Below are 24,234 nucleotides of genomic sequence, written 5' to 3' on the forward strand. Positions count from 1 at the left end.
TGGTCATGCACTTTCTTGTCTGCAATGCCCTTATTTCTTGGAAAATATATTATAAACACAATTATACAAATTATAAAGCATGTCTTTAGCAATGCAAGGAGGAGTAGGAGAAGCAGACGCCACCGTCTCAGCCCCCGACCTTGCCTACGAGGCATTTCTTCCCACAGATCCATGTCAAACAGATGGAAGGTGACCCTCCAACTTTATCTCAACTCAACCAGCAAAAAGCTGGGAGTGGAGCTGTGGCTCAAGCACCAGCCTTGAGTAAAAAAGCTAATCCATGGGCTGGGGATATATAGCCTAGTGGCAAGAGTGCCTGCCTCGGATACACGAGGCCCTAGGTTCGATTCCCCAGCACCACATATACAGAAAAAACGGCCAGAAGCGGCCCTGTGGCTCAAGTGGCAGAGTGCTAGCCTTGAGCGGGAAGAAGCCAGGGACAGTGCTCAGGCCCTGAGTCCAAGGCCCAGGACTGGCCAAAAAAAAAGCTAAACCAGAATGAGAGACCCTGAGTTCAAAGCCAGTACATGCATACACACACACATACACACACACATACACACACACATACACACATACATCAAAATATGGAGCTGTTAAGTTCCTTTTAAAAATTATTTTTAAGTAGTTGTACAAAGCAGTTACAATTCCACAAATTAGTTTATTAGTCCAGTGCACTTTGATCAATAATGTCACTCCTTTCCTCACCCTTCCCAATCCAACCCCTTCCCTTAAGGTTTCTAGTTTCATAAGATACGCATTGAATGTTGTGCATTCTCCCCCTTCCTCTCCATTTGTCTACCCCCTCCCATTGACACCCCTCACACATATCTTTCATTGTACATTGTACATGGTGTGTGTGTGTGTGTGTGTGTGTGTGTGTGTGTGTGTGTGTACATGCACGTGCCAGTTCTGGGATTTGAACTTGGGCTGGTCACTCTCCCGGAGCTTTTGTGCTTACTTAATACTAATCTTCTACTTGAGCCACAGCTCCACTTCTAGCTTTGTGCTGATTAACTGGAGATAAGAATCTCTTGGCTTTGGGGGCTGGGGATATAGCCTAGTGGCAAGAGAGCTTGCCTTGTATACATGAGGCCCTGGGTTCGATTCCCCAGCACCACATATACAGAAAATGGCCAGAAGTGGCGCTGTGGCTCAAGTGGCAGAGTGCTAGCCTTGAGCAAAAGGAAGCCAGGGACAGCACTCAGGCCCTGAGTCCAAGCTCCAGGACTGGCCAAAAAAAAAACCAACAAAACAAAACAAAACAAGAATCTCTTGGCTTTGTCTGCCCAAGCTGGCCTTGAACCATGATTCTCAGATTTCAGCCTCCTGAGTAGCTAGGACTCCCCACCTGATATCCATTTTCTTGGACTGTGAGTTCATTTTCCTAAAAAAATCATACCATTTGAATTCTCTTCTGAAAATACTATATTTCAGTTAATATATCTGTGCACACTTGTATACATTTCCATATTTATTTACTTGTATATTTACAAATTAGATCTAACTTCTACAGATCAGAGAGCACTTGTGTCCTTTGTCTCTCTGGGCCTGACAACATTTTTTCCAGGCCCATACAATTCTTTGAAAATGATATGTTTTTTCCTAATGGATGTGTAATTTCATATTTACCACTCTGCTTATCTTTTTTGCCCGTGTATTTATGTTTACCATTACTCTTTTGGCTTTTGTCTGTTTTTCTTGGTATTTTGGGACAGGATCTGGCTGTGTGTCCAGACTGATCCTAAGCTAGAGAATCTTCCTGAGTCAGCATCTTGACTGCCAGGTTACAGGCAAGTGCCACCATACCTATTAGTATTATTTTTGTTTGTAGTACACATAATATATTTTAAAAGTTTTGATATAAAATAGAATTATTCCAATGTTTAATCCACACACACAAATATTTGCATATACATAGTAAGGAAAGTTCATTCAACATTCAACAAAGTGTTAGCAGCTGGGGCCGGGAATATGGCCTAGTGGTAAGGTGCTCTACATGAAGCCCTGGGTTCGATTACACAGAACCACATATATAGAAAAAGCCGGAAGTGGCACTGTGGCTCAAGTGGCAGAGTGGTAGCCTTGAGCAAAAAGAAGCCAGGGACAGTGCTCAGGCCCTGAGTTCAAGCCCTAGGATTGGCAAAAAAACAAGACCAAACAAAAAAGTGTTAGCAACTTTTCCAGGGCAGGATAATTTTTTCTTTGTTTAATAATTTGGTTCTTTGTTTACTATTATTTAAACACAGAGCATCTAATTTCTTTTTTAAGATTTTAGATAAAATATTTACCTAAAGAAGAAAGTAAACTTGAATAACAAACTCATACAGGATGTATATGAATATAAAACATAAGCTAAAATCACCAAATAACATAAGGGAGGAATAAAGAGGATTTAAACAGAAAGATGAAAAAAAATCATTTCTCCTACCCTAGCTTATTTTACCAATTTTCTTAAGAATAGGGATTAACTAACACCAGGCCCTGGTGGCTCACATCTGTAATCCTAGCTACTCAAGAGGCTGAGATCTGAATAGTGCAGTTCAAAGCCAGCCCAGGCAAGAAAGTCTGTGAGACTCTTATCTCCAATTAACCACCAGTGGTACTGTGTCTCAAGTGGTAGAGCACTAACTAGCCTTGAGCTGAAGAGCTCAGGGACAGTGCCTAAGCCCAGAGTTCAATCTCCACAACTGACAAAAAAAAAAAAAAGGATGAATTAAATCCCAGACTACTTTGTATATCACTATGCCTCTAAAATATATATGATATATGACATATATGATATATGTATCTTATGTATAAGATATATATCATATATAATGTATATATATTATATATGGCAAAGCACAATTCCCTTCAGTATGTCCAGTAGGGAGAGTCTGCTAGCTCAACTTGTTTACAGGGGATGTCTTAATTTCTCCATTATGTTTAAAAGATAGTTTTGTTTTTCTTTCTTCCCTCCCCTTCCCTTCCTTCCCCTCTCTTCCTCCCCCCTCCCCCTCTCAGTCTTCCTCCCTCTCTCATTCCCTTAATTAGTATTTCTGGAGAAGAATAAACTCAGACCTTCTTATTGTGCTATAATGCTTATACAACCTTGTCCAAAGGGTTGTATGACAAATTTGGCCCTCCTGGTATATTACCTTGTCTATAACCTAGGTAATAAATGATGGCGCCAGGATTCCATCCCATACCTTTCACACTCTATTCTATCCCTTCTATTCACATTTTAGGCATCTCATTTTGCATTCCTAGGAATCTGACTATTCTTCATCTTTCCATCTGTAACCCCATCCCCTATCTTTTGAATGTCTCAAACCCACGCAGTTCTAAACTTAATCTTTTTTGTTGTTGTTTTTGTCTTCCTTTTGGCAGTGCTAAACACAAGTTATCTCTCCAATCCTAAATTAGCTTTTGTTTCATTTTTATTATTTTTGTGTGTGCCTTGGCTTTTTACTCAAGGTGGCACTCTACCATTTGAGCCACACCTCCACTTCCAGCTTGTTGGCAGTTAATTGACTATAGCATCTCATGGACTTTCCTGCCTGCCTCGGTTTAGGGTCCTCAGATCCTAGACTCTTTTTTAACTGTTTTTTTTTTTGTCTTTTCTTTTTTGGTACTGGGGAATCGAACCCAGGACGTTGCACTTGCTAGGCAAGCGCTTTGCCACTGAGCTACATCCCAGCCCAGATCCTAGATCTCTTGAATAGCTAGGATTACAAGCTGAGCAAGCAGCCCCTGGCCTCTAGCACCTAACTTTTGAACGTCTCCAGTTATTTACCATGTTATGGCCTTCAAACTCGGGAAGAGTTAAACTTGATCTTCTGTACTCTCTCTTCTGGCCGTGCTGGGATTGCACCCGAGTCCCTGCTGTACCTGGCATGAGACTGGCTCCCCAGCCCTCCAGGAACCTTCTCCAGTTTCCCAGTCCCATAACTACTTTCCTCCCGGTCCATGGAAAGTCTCTGCCCCTACCTCAGTTTCCACTCCAGTGCCTCAATTAAGGAGCAGTGCCACTGAACACTCGTGCTAAGCGAGTTTTACATTTATTCCTACGGTGAAGTCTGGGAGGTGAAACCGAGAAGCCCTGTGGGCCAGCAGCAGAGCGGTGACGGGGGAGGGGGAGGGGGGGAAGCTGGGGGCGGGTGGGGCGGGGCCGGAGCCTGGGAATGATCCTGGGGGCGGGGCGGGGTGGGGCCGGGCCTGGCCGGGGACGGGGCGGGGAGCGGGCCGCAACGCAGGCGCAAGCGTCCACGCCCAGGTCAGCGCCCCGGGCTCCCCAGATCCCGGAATCTCGAGGCTCTCCGAGCTGCGAGGCAGGGGAAGCAGGGACGTCCGGCCAGCGGGGCTCCCAGGCACCTAGCGAGGTCTCCTGGCAGGTGTGTGGGCGCGGAGGGTGGCCGGTGGGTCCCAGCCCAGTCCGGGGCAAGGGTCCGGTGGTCCTGGCCGAGAGGTGGCCTCCGAGTCTCCGTTGGCCGCGGTTGCTCAGCATCCTCTGCCGGGGTGGGGCTCCAGAGCCCTCGGGGCTGGTCTCGGGGCTCCCGGCTTCCCCCTCAGGATCGTGACGGCGTGGGGTGGCCGCGGTGCCTGCGGCCGGACCCGGGCTGGGAAAGGGGCGCACACCGGAGCCGGTGCCTGGCGGTGAGCCTTCGCAGCCCGTCGTGGAGGCGCGCCGTGTGTGTGTGTGTGTGTGTGCGCGTGTGCGTGTGCAAAACGAGCCGGATTTGTGCAAAAGCACGGTGGTTCACTAAGTGACTTCCTGAGTGGGAACATGATGCTCAAAGCATGAGGCCCAGAATAGAAACTGCCGGGGAACTCTCTGCCACAGTTAACCTTGGCTTGAGTGCCCAGGCTCAGAGACAGGAGAAAAGGACACCTGCGTGAGGGTGGAAAAGTAACTTATTTACAGTTTGGGCTAGAACTGGGGAAGGAGGAAGAGGGAGAGGGGGAGGGAGGAGGGAGAGGGAGGGGGAGAGGGAGAGATTTAAAGTCTGTCTCGGCCTGGCCCACAACAGTGTTACAATGTGGGGAGAAAAAGGGGGGGGGGGGGGCGAACAAGCCAGGAAATAGATCGATTTAAACTTAGTTGAGGGTGTCGCAACCCGATGGGTGCTCGACTGGGAGCAAGGCAATAGTGGAGACTGAACCTCCAGCTTCAGACCCCAAGGTGCTGTTGACCAAGGTTTTTCTGTTGGCCTAGTCCTAGGAAGTAAGGTACAAACTACAGCCTGGAACAACATTTTGTATACAAGCGATAGATGTCCTCCTTATTCTGGGAAGAAGAGCCGAACTGTAAACAGCTTACAACTGGCATAAATCCAAGTCTACTCTCTGACTCCCACACAGTTTAGGGTGGAGTTAGCCGACACCCAGGAGAGAAATCTGAATTCCCGTTAAGCCTGGACTGATTGACTTTTCCAAGAAACACTTAGCATTCTGAGAGTATGTTGGGAGAAGGCATTCCAAACTACCTACCAGTCCTTTCTGGGGTCTCACAGCTTGGATTTTCGGTTCTCACAGAGGGCCCACTTTAGGGAACTGGGACATCTTGTGTTTGTGTGTTTTCTTGTTGTTCTGTGGTATTGTTTAATTTTGTGTGGGTACTGGAACTTGAACTCAAGACCTAAGTGTTGTCTCTTAGCTTTTTGCTACCACTTGAATCTTATAGATTTTTCTGCTGGAGCTGGCTTCCAACTTTGATACTCACATTTCAGCTACCTGAAATGCTACCTGAGCTACCTGGTGCTCACCTTTAGTACATGTATTTGCTTTGAACTTGAGAATCCCCTAGCTCTGACCCTCAGGGTGGTCACTTCCATTTCTTGAAGGAATATGAATATTTAGGGCTCCCAATACAGAACCCACAGGTCAGTAGAATAAATTACTACAGAGAATACTGAATATTCAACCCAGAATTGTGTGGGTAGATCTCTGCTCCCTTTTCTGTTCTAGGCTGCTAAATGACAATGTACTAGAAGCTGTAGTATTAGGATAAGGGAGAAAGTTTCAGGTGCTTTAATTACAACCGACTCCATCTTTATTACTTATTTTCTTATTTGCTGGTACAGGGGCTTGAAATCAGGGCCCCCCACTTGTTAAAAAAATTTTTTTTTGGTCAGTCATGGGGCTTGAACTCTGGGCCCTGAGCTCTTTAGCTCAAGACTAGCACTCTACCACTTTGAGCCACAAAGCCACTTTTGGTTTTCTGGTGGTTAATTGGAGATAAGAGTCTCATGGACTTTCCTGCCTGGACTGGCTTTGAACCACAGTCCTCATATCTCAGCCTCCTGAGTAGCTAGGATTACAGGAGTGAGCCACAAGTGCCCAGCCAGTCCTCCCACTCTTGCTTGATTTTTTTGCGTAAGCCTTGGTGCTCTACCACTTGAGCCACACCTCCACTTCCAACTCCATCTTTTTACTCAGTAAGCATTTTTTTTTTTTTTTTTTTGCCAGTCCTGGGCCTTGGATTCAGGGCCTGAGCACTGTCCCTGGCTTCCTTTTGCTCAAGTCTAGCACTCTGCCACTTGAACCACAGCGCCACTTCTGGCTGTTTTCCATATATGTGGTACTGGGGAATTGAACCCAGAGCTTCATGTATACGAGGCAAGCTCTCTTGCCACTAGGCCATATTCCCAGCCCCCCAAAACTTTTTTTTTTTGGTCAGTCCAATTTTTTTTTATTTTATTTATTTATTTTTTTTTTTGGCCAGTCCTGTGGCTTGGACTCAGGGCCTGAGCACTGTCCCTGGCTTCTTTTTGCTCAAGGCTAGCACTCTGCCACTTGAGCCACAGCGCCCCTTCTGGCCGTTTTCCATATATGTGGTACTGGGGAATTGAATCCAGGGCTTCCTGTATATGAGGCAAGCATTCTTGCCACTAGGCCATATCCCCAGCCCTCAGTAAGCATTTCTTAGGTCCTGTGTTCTTAGAGGTGCAGGATGCCAGGTGTGGAGCCGAAGTAGTACCTTATGCAGTGGAGGAGTGGCTCAGCCTTACAGCAATTGCCTAGCAAGCAAGAGGCTCTGAGTCTGAATCCCAGCACATCACCAAAGTAATGCTTTGCTTTTATAATTCCATTAGAGAAGTGCATAAGTAGTAACATTTGAGTTGTACTGTGCAAATAGTGTCAGAAGGCTTTTCTACAAACTTCAACTTTAATTCATGATGGAAAGAGGTCGGGTTTGGGGTCTTTTGGTTTTGGGGTTTTGTTTTCTTTTGTTGTGCCAGTACTCAGGGCCTAGGCACAGTCAGTTAGCTTTTTGGCTCAAGGCTGGCTCTCCCCAAGGAGGGGTTCCACATGTCAAGTCTTGCCATTCACCCCAATCCAGATAATATTCAGATAAAGGCAAAATATGTACTTCAATCTACCTTACAGGTACAGACATGAGCTTTTTGTATACATTTAGAAAGAACTGGGATGCTGGGCACTAGTGGCTCATATCTGTAATCCTAGCGACTCAGGAGGCTGAGATCTGAGGACCATGGTTGGAAGCAGTAAAGTCCATGAGACTCTTATCTCCAGTTAACCATTAAAAATCTGGAAGTGGAGCTGTGGCTCAAGTGTTAGAGTGCCAGCCTTGAGCAGAAACACTCAGGGACAGAGCCTAGATCCTGAGTTCAAACCCCAGCAACAACAACAATAAAAAAGAACTGGGAGGCCAGGAATGTGGCCTAGAGGTAAAGTGCTTGCCTCGCATACATGAAGCCCTGGGTTCAATTCTTCAGCACTACATATATAGAAAAAGCCAGAAGCGGTGCTGTGGCTCAAGTGGCAGAGTGCTAGCCTTGAGCGAAAAGAAGCCAGGGACAGTGCTCAGGCCCTGAGTTCAAGCCCCAGGGCTGGCAAAAAAAAAAAATGGGGTAGGAAGAGCAAAGTATGCATAAGCAGTCCTGGTTAGAAGAAGCCTAATCTAGTTGATCATTATGGAAGGGTTTCTTATCTGTGGGTAGCCTGAGAGATGAAGATCCTAGATCCTTGGCATCAAGAACAAAGAAGTGGGGGCTGGGGATATAGCCTAGTGGCAAGAGTGCCTGCCTCGGATACACGAGGCCTAGGTTCGATTCCCCAGCACCACATATACAGAAAACGGCCAGAAGCGGCGCTGTGGCTCAAGTGGCAGAGTGCTAGCCTTGAGCGGAAAGAAGCCAGGGACAGTGCTCAGGCCCTGAGTCCAAGGCCCAGGACTGGCCAAAAAAAAAACAAAAACAAAGAAGTGAACCAAGACACAGACAAAAGTAAAATAGTAAAGCAAATTGTTTAGCAAAGGGAAAATCTCTCATTAGCAGAAGCATCAGTCTAGAGCTAAACAGCAACTCTATAGAGCAAGCAAGTAGTAGAAAATGTCAGATTTCTAGGAACAGAGAGTTAGAAAACTCAGTAATAATAGTGGACTTAGGAAAATGAAAGATAATGACTTGGCAGGCTTTTAAAAAGGGAAGTGTGCATGCACAAGGTTTGTCATCCTATAATATTAAGCACATGTATGCTAGGCAACCCATATTCGTGGAGCCTTATGTAGAGGATTGTTCTGAAAGGTCAGGCTAAGGACACATGTTTGCACTACCTGGGTGCCTCAGTTTAGTTAGAACTGTCCTGGAGTTTTTCTGCCTCTGGGGAGAAGTTCTAACTGGGAATTGACCAATAATTACCCCCCAGGAGGCATGGCTGCCTGTCCTTCTCAGGATGAGATAGAATTCCAGGGTGCTTCCCAGGGTGTGACTAGGAGAGGGGTTGGTTTAAATGTTCTTTCCCTGTAGCTAACCTGACAACTCCAGGGAATGGCAGTGGCCACCAGCCATCACCTATAGGGCCAAGGAATTGTTAGGGTGAAGACTGTGGCTTGGGGAGCAGGACATGCAAGAGCCAGTAGAGCAAAGGACAAAGGCATTGTCCTGTCTGCTGAGCCTCACTGGGTGCCAGAGACAGATGAGCCACTGCCAGCTGCTAGAGCATCGAGAAGCAGCATCCAGACCCAGCCCAGCCTTTCAACACCACATCTGGCTAGGAGCCACTTCCACCAAAGACTGCTGCTTACTTTAGGGACCTTGATAGGAACAACTTCATTTTTCAGAAACTGACCCACAACTATGGGGAAGTCAAACCAGCCTCTCTCCATTTGTTTCTTTATTGTTAACAATACATTTCAGTGTATTTATGCTCTCCATTGCCCGGCTTGCTGGGGATAGAACCAAGGGTAGCTCCATCTCCAGCCTTGCATACTTCTCTTTTTTTTGTTTTTGTTGTTGTTGTTGTTGTTGTTTTTTTTTGGCCAGTCCTGGGCCTTGGACTCAGGGCCTGAGCACTGTCCCTGGCTTCCTTTTGCTCAAGGCTAGCACTCTGCCACTTGAGCCACAGCGCCACTTCTGGCCGTTTTCTGTATATGTGGTGCTGGGGAATCGAACCCAGGGCCTCATGTATACGAAGCAAGCTCTCTTGCCACTAGGCCATATCCCCAGCCCCTTGCATACTTCTCTTACAAATAATTCTTTTCTATTGTGAGACTGTATAGGACAGTAAAATAATTAAGTTGATTTCAAATGTATTCTAATACATAATTATGCACACATATATTGCCATTTAAACAACTTGTCGAGATCTGGATAAGGAAGCAAGGAAGGGAGGAAGGGAGGGAGGAAGGGAAGAAGGGAGGGAGGAAGGAAGGAAGGGAGGGAGGTAGGGAGGAAGGAAGGGAGGGAGAGAGGGAGGGAGGGAGGGAAGGAGGGAGGGAGCGAGGGAGCGAGGGAGCGAGGGAGCGAGGGAGGGAGGGAGGATACAGAAAGCAATGGCAAGCCCAAGGCGGCAGCCCGCCTGAGGCAAACACATTTTCCTCCTGCTTCTACAGGGGGAGTAGGAAGAGAGAAGGTAACAATTACTGTCACCCACAGGAGCTCTCACATAAATCCTTACACACCCAGTGCTAGACGAAGCCCAGCTGACAAAGAGAAACGGGCTTGGATGCAGAGTTAAGAGGGCCCTGACATGTCCTCCTCCTGGCCCAGGGCTGAGGCCTTGGCCCTTAGTAGCTTCTGGAACAGCACATGCCAGATCCTCTGATCCAGTGCCCCTACCCTGGGTGATGGCCGGGGCAGTGACATGACAATGTTTGCCTGCCTGTCTTCAGAACTAGAAGGAACCCCCAGTATCCTCCATCTGGAAGAACTGACAGCTGGATGCGCAAAAGAATGAAGAGAGGGGCAGTTCTGAGCCAGTCAAGTGGAGCTAGAATACATAGAGATGTCCTCCCCTAATGTGCTTACCAAATGGCTCCTAAGGGAACCTTCCCACGGAAACTCCAAAAGTACACCCAATACCTTTAAAATCAGTTTGTGAGCCAGGCTCCGGTGGCTCACACCTGTAATCCTAGCTATTCAGAAGGCTAAGATCTAAGGATGGAGGTTCAAAGCCAGATCTACAAGGAGAGCTCTGACTCAAGTGACAGAGCAAGTGTCCGGTTCAAGCCCCAGTATCCTCATACACACACAAAATAGTTCTTTAAAAAGAAATAAAATAAAATCACACACACAAATAAACATAACTTGTCTGGGTTTTGTTTTTTGGTTATTTGGTTTTGGTTGTTTGTTTGTTGGCAATCATGGGTATTTAACTCTGGACCTGGGCACTTTTGCTCAAGCAAGGCTAGCACCCTACTTCTTTTTTTTTTTTTTTTTTTTGGCCAGTCCTGGGGCTTGGACTCTGGGCCTGAGCACTGTCCCTGGCTTCTTCCCGCTCAAGGCTAGCACTCTGCCACTTGAGCCACAGCGCCACTACTGGCCATTTTCTGTATATGTGGTGCTGGGGAATCGAACCCAGGGCCTCATGTATATGAGGCAGGCACTCTTGCCACTAGGCCATATCCCCAGCCCCAGCACCCTACTTCTTTTTTTTTTTTTTTGCCAGTCCTGGGCCTTGGACTCAGGGCCTGAGCACTGTCCCTGGCTTCTTCCCGCTCAAGGCTAGCACTCTGCCACTTGAGCCACAGCGCCGCTTCTGGCCGTTTTCTGTATATGTGGTGCTGGGGAATCAAACCTAGGGCCTCGTGTATCCGAGGCAGGCACTCTTGCCACTAGGCCATATCCCCAGCCAGCACCCTACTTCTTGAGCCTCAGCTTCACTTCCATTTTTTCATGGTTATTGGAAATAAAAGTCTCACAGACTTTCCTGCCTGGGCTGGCTTCAAACCTGGATCCTCAGATATCAGCCTCCTGATTACAGATATGATTACAGATAAGATTACAGATATGAGCCATCGGAGCCCAGCAAGTTGTATGTTTTTATTAGCAATTGTTCCATTTTTTTCTACAAAAGGCTTTAAAAGGCATTTATTGATGAATCTCTCTCTCTCTCTCTCTCTCTCTCTCTCTCTCTCTCTCTCTCTCTCTCTCTCTCTCTCTCTCTCTGCTGGTCCTGGGGCTTGAACTTAAGGGCCTGGACTCTGTTCCTGAGCTTTTTTGCTCAAGGCCAGTGGACAGCTCCTCTTCCCACTTTTTGTGGTTAATTTGGTGATGAGTCTCATGGTCCTTCCTACCCTGGCTGGCTTTGAACCTCTGATCCTCTGATCTCAGGTATAACCCACAATGCCCAGAAATAAGTCTCTTTAAGTCATCAGATAACTGTAAAAACAACCCCTACTTTCACAATTATATAAGATTTCTTTTAAATTCAGAAATAATGGCTTCAGAGCTAGGGGTGTAGCTTAGTGGTAGAGTGCTTAGCACAAAGGACTTTGGTTGATCTCCACCCCTGAAAGAAAGAAAAAGGAGAAGGGGAGAGAAGGAAGAAAAGGAGAGGGAAGGGAAGAAAGAGAAAAAGGATAGGAAAGGGAAGAAAAGGGAAGGAGAGAGGAAAAAGGACGGAGAGGAGGAAAAGATTTATCTGTTGAGCCACACACTTGATCTGTAACTGATACCTGTCAAGTTCTATACAAAGGATTTTTGTGGTCATAAAAGCAAAAATAATCCTAAAGCCTACACATATTCTGGAATCTATAATAATTATGTTAATTGGTTTTCTGTCTGTGACAAATACCTAAGATATATCAGCTTCCAGGCAGAAGGTGGATTTTAGCTGATGGTTTCCCATGTTTCAGTTCTTAGTTTCTTGGCCTTTGGTGGCCTAAGTCCCAGTACACACACAAACACACACATACTCACACACACACACACATACACATACACACACAAATAAAATCTCATCCATAACAAGTACATTCAGTTTTTATATTTATAACATATTTGCAATATATATACCATATATGATTATATATTATGATTATAATCATTACTATTATATATATAAGTCTAATCTTCCTACAATTTACATGTATAACTCTAAATTCATTGTCAATTATTCACTGAAAAGAGATTCCTTAAAAACCATAACTTGAAAAATGAACTATATACCTGTGGGCAGGGATGAGAGGGAACCACTGGGAGAAAGCCAAGGAAGGGGTGACATTGCCCCCACCCTAAAATATACTCATTACCTGCCTTACGAACCAGTAACTACTCTGTACATCATCTTTATAGTAACAAATTTTTAACCCATAACTGAAAACTGTTTTTCTTTCAGGATGACTGTGGGAATCTTTGCAAACTGTGTTTTCTGTTTGAAAGTCAAATACTTACCTCGTCAACAGAAGAAAAAGCTACAAGCGGACATTAAGGAAAATGGCGGGAAAGTGTCCTTTTTATTGAGTCTTCAGGTATTTCCAAATCTCACAAATTACCTTATGATTAACATCATGACTTCAGGGTAGTGGGGCCTGGTTATACAAGTAGGTGGGCAGGAGTCATAGAAGGCCAGGTGGTCCAGCTAGGTGTTTTCCCATGGCGTTTTCTGGCAGCTGAGGGATGATCACACGTGCCTTGTGACTGGTAATTTTTGCAGCAAAGCCATAGATTTATTTTTTATTTTGTTTTGGTGCTAGCACTGGGGTGTGAACTCAAAGCCTAGGCCCTGTCCCTTAGCTTTTTCACTGTAGGCTGGTATTCTGCTACTTGAACCACAGCTCCATTTCTGCCTCCCCCCCTTTTTTTAAAAATGGTTATTATAAAGGTGATGTCTAGAGTGGTTAGAGTTACATAAACCAGATAAAGAGTACATTTCCTTTTGGATAATGTCACCCTATTTCTGGCTTTTTGCTGGTTAATTGAAGGTAAGTCTCATGGATTTTCTTGCCTGGGTTGTCTTTGAGCTGCAATCCTCAGGTCTCAGCCTTCTTCATAGCTAGAATTACAAATGTGAGCCACCAGCATCTGGCTGCCACCAATTTAAATGGACGGAATTTCATATTGGCAACATCTATTCCAGAAAGGGCAAAGTCACAGCGAAGAGCATTTGTCGGAGTGCACTGTGATCCCTCACCAGTAGTCATCACTGCAGTGGCTGGTGCCAGTGTAGCTCCTCGGATCAGAGAGAGAACTTACAGTATAAATGGATCTTTGTGTGCAGCCTGACCCGTTTCTTTAAGAGTTGAATTTTTTTTTCCTCCTCTTTGGTTTTTGTTTATTTGTTTGGATGCCAGTCCTGGGGCTTGAACTCAGGGCCTGGGCACTGTCCCTGAGCTTTTTTGCTCAGGCTAGTGCTCTGCTTCTTGAACCACAGCTCCACTTTTGGCTTTTTGCTGGTTAATTGGAGATAAAGAGTTTCCTAGGCTGGCTTCCACCAGCACTTCACTTGCTACCTTTATCTATTGAAATGAACTGTAGGCCCAAAGTGTTCAGCTATAGAATTTCACAGCTGGATGCATCTAAAAGTTGAAGTCTAAAGGCTTCTGCATCATCCCAGGCCTATCTGCCCCCGTCTTTTGCTCTCCCCTCTATGGATGTGTGCAAAGGACCAGCCCAGCTTGCCTCTCCTTGGATACCTTCCTGGGACAAGCCACACGGAGCTGCATCTGTTGTGGGAAGCAGGTTCAACTCCACAGGATGCTATAATGAATGCTCCTATATACCTCCAGAGTTCGCAGAATCACATTTGCTTCCATCACCCGGCTTTCCTCACATGCCTGCCTCACCATGTCTGTGTGTGGATACACACCCATCCCTCTTCTCCCTTCTTGGTTCATTCACACAGTGTGTGTGTGTGTGTGTGTGTGTGTGTGTGTGCGCGCGCGCACACGCACGACCTTTTGGATCTGTTTTATGTTTTTCTTTTCCATGTATGTGAATGTTGGGATGTAATGGCCAGCTATTATAAAGGAGACAGCCAGGCATGCCTGTAATCCTAGTATTTAGGAGATGGAGGTAAGAGGATTGTGAATTTGAGGCCACTAGGGACCTCTTTGGGGACCTTGCCCCTAAAGAATGTAAGAATGAAAGAAGAAAGGAGAGGGAGAGGGGAAGGAAAGGAGGGAGGAAGGAGGGCAGGAGAGACAGGAGGGAACGAGATACATATCTGTAATCTCAGCACTCAGGAATAAGCCAGTTCAGAAGTGTGTGGATAACATGGTGCCATCTGTTCATTTGTTTTGTTTTTGCCAGTCCTGGGGCTTGAACTCAGGGCCTGAGCACTGTCCCTGGCTTCATTCTGCTCAAGGCTAGCATTCTACCACTTGAAACACAGTGCCACTTCTGGCTTTTTCTATATATGTGGTGCTGAGGAATCGAACCCAGAGCTTCATGTATATGAGGCGAGTACTTTACCAGTAGGCCATATTCCCAGGCCCCCATCTGTTCATTTGTGTATCATCCTCCTTACCATAGATCTTGAGAGACAGATCGAAGGACAGATCACAGCACGTCCTTCTGGGAAACAAACTAAGAACACCAGTGAGAAAGAAGTTAGTCTGTCACTATCTTGCTGTTTTGATATTATGTAGGAGGCATATACTATTTATTTAAAACTAAATTACAGATTAACAAAATAGGTAAATAAATGATGAAGAACCATCTGACTCTCCCTTTCCTCTCCTAGGGAATAATTGAAGATGTGTGCATGACAGTTCACAACATTGTTTACAGTGGACTCAGAAATAGACTGTAGTCAGGCACTGGTGGCATAGGCCTGTAATCCCAGCTAAATCAGAAGGCTGAGATCTGAGGATCCTGGTTCAAAGCAAGCCCAGGCAGAAAAGTCCCTGAGACTCTTATGTCCAATTAGCCAGCAAAAAGCCAACAGTGGAACTGTAGCTCAAGTGGTAGAGTACACCCTTGAGTGAAAAAGCTCAGGGTATGCACCCAGGCCCTGAGTTCAAGCCCCAGAAATGGCTCAAAATAAAAGTCATGTTTTGGGACTGAGGCTCACCTCAGTGGTAGACCTCTTGCTTAGCATGATCAAGGCCCTGAGTTTGATCCCTAGGATCTCAAAAACTGTTGATTTAAAAAAAATTAATGTAATTTGCAAAAGTTTTCAAAAACCTGAAGAACAATCATAGCAAGCTACCTTAAAACATACTTCCTCCTCCTCCTCCTCCTCCTTCTCCTTCTTCTTATTCGTGTGTGTGTGTGTGTGTGTGTGTGTGTGTGTGTGTGTTACTGAGGTTTGAACTCAAGGCCTCGTGCTTGCAAGGTAGACACTCCACTGCTGAACGTGCCTTTAGCTTGCTTTGTCTGGTTGTTTTTGAGACATGGTCTCCCTTGCTGCTTGGGTGCATGGCCTGGACTGTGATCTGCCTAGTGAAGGCCTCTTGTGGTCACTGGGATGACAGGCCTGCGTAACCCTATCCAGCTTTCCTCAGACGTGATGGAGTCTCTCAGATTCCTTAGCCCAGGCTGGTCTGGAACCACAGTCCTCCCAGTCCCAGTCTCCCAAGCAGCTAAGATTACACGTGTGAGCCACCAGTTCCTAATTCAAGTCAAGACCTTTAAGAGTGAAAACTGCAGGTATACATAATGCGTACCGGGCTGGGGATATGGCCTAGTGGCAAGAGCGCTTGCCTCGTATACTTGAAGCCCTGGGTTCAATTCCCCAGCACCACATATACAGAAAATGGCCAGAAGTGGCGCTGTGGCTCAAGTGGCAGAGTGCTAGCCTTGAGCAAAAAGAAGCCAGGGACAGTGCTCAAGCCCTGAGTCCAAGGCCCAGGACTGGCAAAAAAAAAAACAAAAAAAAAAACCATAATGCGTACCTTAAATTTTGTTTTTACTGTTATATCCTTTTTCTTAGTGCACACATATTATCTTAGACAATGCCGATACGCTGAGTCAATATCAGTTGGATTCTCTCCAAAAGAATCATATCCTCATTGCTAGCCCAGATTTTATATGGGAATCCATCAGAGAGAGGAAACTCTTGGATATAAAGACTTACAATCTGAATAAGTCACTGCCCGTCACTCCACCTCCTCATCAGAACTCCAGTTCTGGTAAGTACTTTCTAGCCAGAGTTTAATGTAGTGTAGGTGCTAGAGTAGTCATTTGAGCTTGCTGAAGTATCCTAGAAATACTATAATTTTGTAGATAATGTTATGATTCCTTTATAAGAAAAATAGGATGCAAACATTCACAGAGTCCTTTAATTTTACTTCTCTCACTAGAACATGTAACACTTGCACCATTCAGGTCACACACATCATGTGTGTCATGTATGTCACATACATTTACAGAAGCTGTTTAATTTAGTAAAATCTCGTTTTTTAATCATTCTGTTTCCTATTCAGAAAAATTGAGGCCTATGGATATATATTCCGGTGTGTTTTTATGTCTTCCCATTGTAGTTTCAAAGTCTTTCAAGTCTTACATTAAGATTTTTAAAATTCATTTTGCAGTGGTGTGTGTATGTGTGTTTGTGTGTGTGTGTGTGCATGCACACATGCATGTGTGCTGGTCCTAGGGCTTGAACTCAGGGCCTGGGAGCTCTCCCCAAGCTTTTTTACTCAAGGCTAGCATTCTACCATTGGAGTCACAACGCTACCACTGTTTTTTTGGCAGTTAATTGGGGATGCTTGGCCTTTCCTACCTTGGCTGGCTTCAAACTGTGATCCTCAGATCTCAGTATTCTGTCTGAGTAGCTAGGATAATAGGCATGAGCCACTGATGCCTGACTGCAGTGATTTTTGTATAGGGAGAAAGGTAAGTCTAGTTTTAGGCTTCTACAGCTGGATATGTGGAGGTCTAGTTTTCCCAGTCCTAGTTGTTGAAGACACTGTCCTTTATCCAATCTATGTTATTGTCATCTTTATTGAAAATCTGGTAGCTATAGTTTTGTGGGTTTATTTCGGGGGTCTTTTATATTATTCCATTGATCTACATGCTTGTTTTTGTGCTATTACTACTCTCGCTCTGTAGCATAATTTGAAGTTAGGTACTGTGCTACCTTCAACATTGATTTTTTTGTTGTTCAGGATTGCTTTGGGTATTTTGAATATTTAGTGCTTTCATTTGACAAATAATTTTTGTTTGTTTTAATTCTAGAACTGAAAACAGATGCTGTATCACTGGAAAATGATCCAGAGGAGGAAAACACAGAACTCACTGAGTAATCTAAATATTTTGTAAACTTTAAACACGGTATTAAAATGAGCATGGCAGGGCTGGGGATATGGCAAAGAGTGCTTGCTTTGTATACATGAAGCCCCGGGTTCGATTCCCCAGCACCACATATATAGAAAACGGCCAGAAGTGGCACTGTGGCTCAAGTGGCAGAGTGTTAGCCTTGAGCAAAAAGAAGCCAGGGACAGTGCTCAGGCCCGAGTCCAAGCCCCAAGACTGGCAAAAATAAACAAACAAACAAACAAACAAATAAATAAATAAAATGAGCATGGCAGTGCATGCTTATAGTCCTAGTATTCAGGAGCCTCAGCCTCTTGGGTAGTGGGGATAATATAAATGCTTATATTGCGTGCAACTACACCCACAATTCCATGTCAAGCTGGGCCATACTGAAAGACCTAGTCTCAAAAAAAAAAGATGGGTGCCAGTGGCTCTCACCTGTAATCCTATCTACTCTGGAGGCTAAGATCTGAAGGCTGAAGTTCTAAACCAGCCCAGGAAGACAAATCTGAGATACTCTTATCTCCAGTTAATCAGCAAAAAGCTGCAAGTATAAATGTGACTCAAGTGATAGGGCACCATCCTTGTGTGAAAAAAGCCAAGAAAGAGTAAGAAGCTATGAATTCAAGCACCAGGATCAGCAAGTGCAAACATGTGTATATGTGTGTGTGTGTGCACGTGCATACTCGCACACACACACACATACACACACACACAGGACAGGCTAAGTACAGGGAGATTTCTTATGATGTTAGGAGAATGGTCTAGAATCATATTTATCCCTAATTCTGTGACAGCTATATTTGTGACATAACTGTATCCTTTTACAAAATTTGCTTTTTCTCTAATTATGAATGTGCAGATTTTTAACTATAAAATAACTCTGTTCAATTGAATGCCTCAGTTAACCATGTGACAAGTTGTGTAGCGTTAGCTGCTAAAATTATGTTTTTTGTTACTATTCAGTTAATATGCTTCATTTAACCATCACTTAATGAAATTACCCTGTTAAACTATTGTAATTTTACTTTTATACAAATGCTTATGAAATACTGCAAAATAACTTCAGTGTCTTAAATAAAGGAAAAAGAACTTCTGTGAAGGACTTGTAAGAAATATAGATTATTTACCAAATTTAGTACTGACTAAAAGCAGACAAATCTGAGACTCTCACCTCTAGTTATCCAGCAAAAAGCCAGAAGTGGAGCTGTTACTCAAGTGATAGAGTGCTAGCCTTGAGTGAAAAGCTAAGGAATAGCTAGGCCCTAGTTCAAGCCTAGGCCCTAAGTTCAAGCCCCAGTACTAACACACACACACACATACACACACACACACACACACACACACACACACACACACAACAATGGCCCAGAGAGGAATGACTCTACTGCTAAGGATCAGAGTCCAGAGCAGGTGGTAACCTATCTCTGCCTCTCCTGAGCATGCACCACCTCCCAGTACATGTGCAAAATCCCCAGCATTCATGCATTTATGCAGAGGATAGGTTGGTGCTGGTGGCTTATACCTGTGATCTCAGCTTCTCAAGAGGATGAGATCTGAGGATTGTGGTTTGAAGCTAGCCAGAGCAGGAAAGCCCATGAGACTCAGCCTCAATTAACCACCAAAAAGTGGGAAGTGAAACTGTTGATCAAGTGGTACAGCACCAGCCTTGAGAGAAAAAGCTAGGAGACAGCACTCAGATTCTGAGTATCAGCAACAACAACAATAAAATTTATGCAAAGCAGTTAACATGCTAATTACCTTTATTTGAGCATCATGCATGTATCAAATGATTGCACTCTACTTCCTAGAGTGCATTCTACTTCTGCTGAGTGCAGAGGCTCATGCCTTTGATCCCAACTATATGAAAGGCAGGAATAGGAGAGTCACACACAAAACGGGGCAGAAGGGTGAGAGCCCTATCTGAAAATATAAAACAACAAAAAAGACTGGCCCTGATTTTAATTCCCAGTACCCGTAAACAAGAAGCAGGCCAGATAGAGTGGTACATCTGTAATCCCAGCACTCAGGAGTTTGAGGCAGGAAGATCATCTCGCCAGACCGGGAAGAATTAGCAATATTCTATCTCAAAAACAAAATAGTAAAAGAGCCAGGGACATAGTTTAAATGGTAGAGAGGCCTTGGGTACTGTTCTAGTACTGAAAAATTATCATTATGTAAAGGAGTCCAACTCATTTACATCATCTTTTAACCATGTCTAGAATAGCTAAGGACATATTAGGTGTTAGCCTATCTCCCTCCATTTTAGTTTTACATCCCTAGTTTTGGCTCCTCTATTCTTCCCTCCTCCTCCCCCTCCTCCCCCCCCCCCCCCCCCGCCCCCAGATCAAGTGACTGTACCAGGCCTGACCACAACTGCCCACCCTGCATGTTATCTTTAGCCTCCAGCAGTAACCACAGAGCACTCCCTACCCCTAGAGGAATTTTTTGTTCCCAGGCCCCACCCCAGCCACCTGGCCTCATAACACATTTTCCTACACATGGACATGAACGTGACCCAGTGTCCACATGGTCTTCTGGGCTGAGCTTTCATTAGATACTTAACATGTATTTCATAAGAAATTAGGAGATCTATTATAAAGCTCTATTTGGCCTAAGGTGCATTTTAATGTTAATATTTTAATTATACAAATTTCAGGTTTTATGAAAAGAATGTTGCCATTCCTCATTTTCCTCAAGACTTTGAAGTTGCGAAATATAACACCTTGGACAAAGTAAGAATTCTATTTGAATTTTATTTAGAAAAACCCCTTACTTAGGAGGCAGAGATTGGAAGGATTGAGGTTCCAAGCCAACTTCAGAAAAATGTTCATGAGACTCATCTTACCCAACGAGTCAAACATGGTAGTGTATGTCTGTAATCCCAAGAGGTATATATAGGTAGGAAGATCAAGGTCTCAGCTAGACCCATGGACAGTTATGTTTTTGAAAAAGAAACTAAAAAAGCAAGATGACTCAGGGTGTGACAAGTGGTAAGACATTTGCCTATTAAATGAGAGGCACTGAGTTTAAACTTGCATATTGAAAGAGAAGAGAGTAAAGAAAGAAAAGGAAAGGAAAAGAAAAGGAAGGAAGAGAGAAAAGAAAAGAAAAGAAAGAGAAAGGCCTAGGGTTGGTGGTTCACATCTGTCATCCTAGCTACTCAGGAGGCTGAGATCTGAGGATCACAATTTGAAGCCAGCCTGGGCAGGAAAATCTATGAGCCTCTTATTTTCAATTAAGCACAAAAAAAAGAAAAAACAACAACAACAACCCAGAAGTGGAGCTGTGGCTCAATGGTAGAGCGCTAGCTTTCAGGGACAGAACCCAGGTAATGAGTTCAAGTTCTAGGACTAGAATTTTTTTTTAAGAAGACAGGAAGGAAGAGAGGAATGGAAGGAAGGAGAGAGGGAAGATGGGAAGAAGAAAGGAAGGAGTGTGAAGGGAAGAGACAGAAAGGGTGTGGTGGCATGGGTTTGTAATCCTAGCTCAGGGGAGGCTGAAGGAAGAGGAGGATCCCAAGATCAGACCGTCCTGGACTATATAATGAGTTCCAGGCCAATTTACTGAGACACTGCATAAAGACTTCCCTTTTGAGACAAGGTCTTACTGTGTAACCCAGGCTGGCCTTGTTATGATCTGCTACCCTCTGCCTCACTAGTGCTGGGATTGCTGGTGTAATAAACCACCACACCTAGCTGTTAAAGTGACTCATGAGCACTTTTCCTGAACAATCATTTTCTGATTGTTTTTGAAAAGTTACTCATATCCTAAATATCTATTTGTGGGTTTCTACTAGTCAGAAATGTTTTATGGTTTTGTTTTATTTTATTCTTTGCCAGTCCTGTCCTGGGGCTTGGACTCAGGGCCTGAGCATTGTCCCTGGCTTCCTCTTTGCTCAAAGCTGGCACTCTACCACTTGAGCCACAGTGCCACTTCCGGCTTCTTCTGTTTATGTGGTGCTGAGGAATCGATCCCAGGGCTTCATGCATGCATGGTGAACATTCTACCACTAAGCCACATGCCCAGCGTATATGGTTAAGACTGAAAATTTTTAATTTTTTTATTCTGAAAGTAGTATATGTTCATAGCATAATTTTTTTTTTTTTTTTGCCAGTCCTGGGCCTTGGACTCAGGGCCTGAGCACTGTCCCTGGCTTCTTTTTGCTCAAGGCTAGCACTCTGCCACTTGAGCCACGACGCCACTTCTGGCCGTTTTCTATATATGTGGGGCTGGGGAATCGAACCCAGGGCTTGATGTATATGAGGCAAGCACTCTTGCCACTAGGCCATATTCCCAGCCCCTAGCATAATTTTTTTAATGTACCAGTACTGGTGCTTGAATTCAGGACCCTGTACTCTTGTTGGCCTTTTTCTCTCAAAGCTGTCCTCTACCACAAAACAAATTTTAAAAGTATGAAAGTTTTTTTGTTGTTTTTATCAGTCTGGGGCTTGAACTCTGGGCGTGGGCACTGTCTCTGAGCTCTTCAACTCAAGGTCAGCACTCTACCATTTGAGCCACAGATTTTCTGGCAAAAGTATTTTTGGTGATACTCAGAGCCTTGCACTTACTAGGCAGATGCTCTACCACTTGAGCCATACTCCTAGCTCTAACTGTATTTTTTTTTGTCTTTTCTTTTTTGGTACTGGGCATCGAACCCAGGACGTTGCACTTGCTGGGCAAGTACTTTGCCACTGAGCTACATCCCAGCCCACCCCTAGCTCTATAAAACATTAATTATGGCATTAAAATAAGTCTTCCCTGTTATTAAGTTTGTTATATTTGAAAAGGTCATGTTTGACACTTATTTACTCTATATTCCTTTTGCATTAAAAATTTTTAAGCATTTCATTGACAAAGTCATATAAATGAAAATGAACACTTGTTTTCAAATCAGTGCACTATTTGTGTTTTTTTTTAGATATTCTAACCAAATGTAAGTTGAAAATATCACTTCCCCCATAATAAAGAAAATAGAAAACATACAGGAAAAATATGTCAAAATGTTGATAATGACTATGTGTCTGTAATAGGATTTCAGGTGGTTTTTATTTCCAAAATTCTGTTACTTTCAGCCAGATGCTACTGGTCAAACTTTTAACTGTTGCTATTCAAGAAGCTGAGATCTATGGTTCACGATTTAGGCACCGCCTGAGCAGACAAATCAGAAAGACTCTTCTCTCCAATTTACTAGCAAGAAGCTGAAAGTAAAGCTATGGCTCCAGTAGTAGAGCACCAGCCTTGAGAAAGAGAGGCTCCGAGTTGAAGTCCCAGTACTGACATACACACACAAAACTTTTCCATTTTCCAGAGTTCATTTTTAAATGTACATGGATTGCCTTTGAGTTTGAGTCCGCATTTGGGATGCATTGTGTGGCTTGTGGCAGCTTCTGAACTCACACTCTTTTTCAGGTGGGGCCTGATGGAGGCCAGGAAGTAGTGGTGGTGGAGCTGCGCTGCTCCCAGGATTCAGGGCGCAGTCCTTTTATGATCACTGCACACTTCCTTCTGGCAGGTGACATGCAGGTGAGGTTTTGTGCATTCATTCCCATGGAGTTCTCCACCCTGCTCATAACCAGTGTCCTTAAACTGCTCATGGAGTCGGGCGCTGGCAGCTCATACCCTGTAATCCTGGCTGCTCAGGAGGCTGAGATCTGAGGATTACAGTTTGAAGCCACCTGGGACAGAAAAGTCTGTGGGATTCTTCTTTCCAATTATCCAGCAAAATAAGCCAGAAATGGAGGTGTAACTCAAGTGGTAGAGTACCAGCTTTGAGTGAAAAAGCTAAGATTAGAGAGCACAAGACCCTGAGTTCAAGCCCTAGTACCAGCACCCCCAAAAAAAGTCCCTACCTATATCATCCAGTACACTTTGATTTTGAAAGTTCCAGAGGCACTTTGAGGCACCAGTCTGAGAGGAGGAGGATTGGTCAGTACCATTTGTAGTGTGGCTTTCCATAATACTGAACACACCAGTGTTGAACCTAGGCTACAGCCAAGAGGACTGCAGCACCCCCAACCAGGGAACAGCTCCCTGTCTTCTCTAGAGTGTGTGTTAGGATTATTGTCCACCACAGGGGTAGGGATTTCCAAGAATAGAAAATGCAACCTGTGAAGGCAATCTTGAATGAAGGCGGAAGTGGAGCTCTGGCTCAAGTGGTAGGGAGCCAGCTGTGAGAGAAAAACCTAAGGGAGCATGAAAGGCTCTGAGTTACAGGCCCCAGTACTGACATACACACACACAATAAAATAAAATAGCAAGTGAGGGAAGGAGGGAAGGAGGGAGGGAGGGAGGGAGGGAAGGAGGAAGGAAGGAAGGAAGGAAGGAAGGAAGGAAGGAAGGAAGGAAGGAAGGAAGGAAGGAAGGAAGGGTGTGTTAATATGTTTCATAGCTTTTCTGTATTCTGAAATCCACAGACTAGAAAAGAGTGTATGGTAAAGGAAACCCCTGCGGAGGCAAGTGAGTATTACGAAAGCTACATTGAAGACCTGAAGAAACAAGGATTTCTGCTCAGAGAACATTTTACACCAGAAGCCACCCAATTAGCATCTGAAAAAGTGCAAGCAGTAAGATTGACACACATATGTTACTCTGTGTTTCTGACTGAATATTTGTACTTGGAATGTTTCTTTATTATGAATAAATCACCAAGTTAAAGTTTGGGCCCAAGTCAAGGATTCGCTATCCCTGTCTGCTCATGTTTAATGCCACTGACAGGCCAAGTGCTGGTGGGGCATACTTGTAATCCTAGCCTCTCAGTAAACTGGGATTTGAGGTGGAAGTTCAAAGCCATCTTGGCTGGCTGAAA

At 44.5% G+C, this 24,234-nt stretch overlaps 1 protein-coding gene and 1 long non-coding RNA gene across 5 annotated transcripts in view; one reads left to right on the forward strand and one right to left on the reverse strand.

Moving 5' to 3' along the window:
* Positions 1–4,219: 4,219 nt before the first annotated feature.
* Parp4 (poly(ADP-ribose) polymerase family member 4) overlaps positions 4,220–24,234 on the forward strand; it is an 87,609-nt gene continuing 67,594 nt past the window's right edge. For 3 of the 4 annotated variants that reach the window (XM_048341675.1, XM_048341678.1, XM_048341677.1), the window contains exons 1-7: positions 4,221–4,376; positions 12,565–12,697; positions 16,102–16,300; positions 17,349–17,412; positions 20,086–20,161; positions 22,839–22,952; positions 23,843–23,992. In XM_048341675.1, the coding sequence (XP_048197632.1) occupies positions 12,566–12,697; positions 16,102–16,300; positions 17,349–17,412; positions 20,086–20,161; positions 22,839–22,952; positions 23,843–23,992 (735 nt within the window). In that variant the 5' untranslated portion in view covers positions 4,221–4,376; position 12,565. Of the gene's footprint in view, positions 4,377–12,564; positions 12,698–16,101; positions 16,301–17,348; positions 17,413–20,085; positions 20,162–22,838; positions 22,953–23,842; positions 23,993–24,234 lie in introns of all 4 variants that reach the window. The other variant, XM_048341676.1, reaches the window with a different exon arrangement.
* LOC125348451 lies at positions 4,712–13,885 on the reverse strand. Its single transcript, XR_007210373.1, has 3 exons — positions 13,873–13,885; positions 5,728–5,732; positions 4,712–4,918 (listed from the first exon to the last, which is right to left on the reverse strand). It is a non-coding gene; the product is annotated as an uncharacterized LOC125348451 (long non-coding RNA).

The sequence above is a fragment of the Perognathus longimembris genome, chromosome 3 (genome assembly GCF_023159225.1).
Source record: "Perognathus longimembris pacificus isolate PPM17 chromosome 3, ASM2315922v1, whole genome shotgun sequence".
NCBI lineage: Eukaryota > Metazoa > Chordata > Mammalia > Rodentia > Heteromyidae > Perognathus > Perognathus longimembris.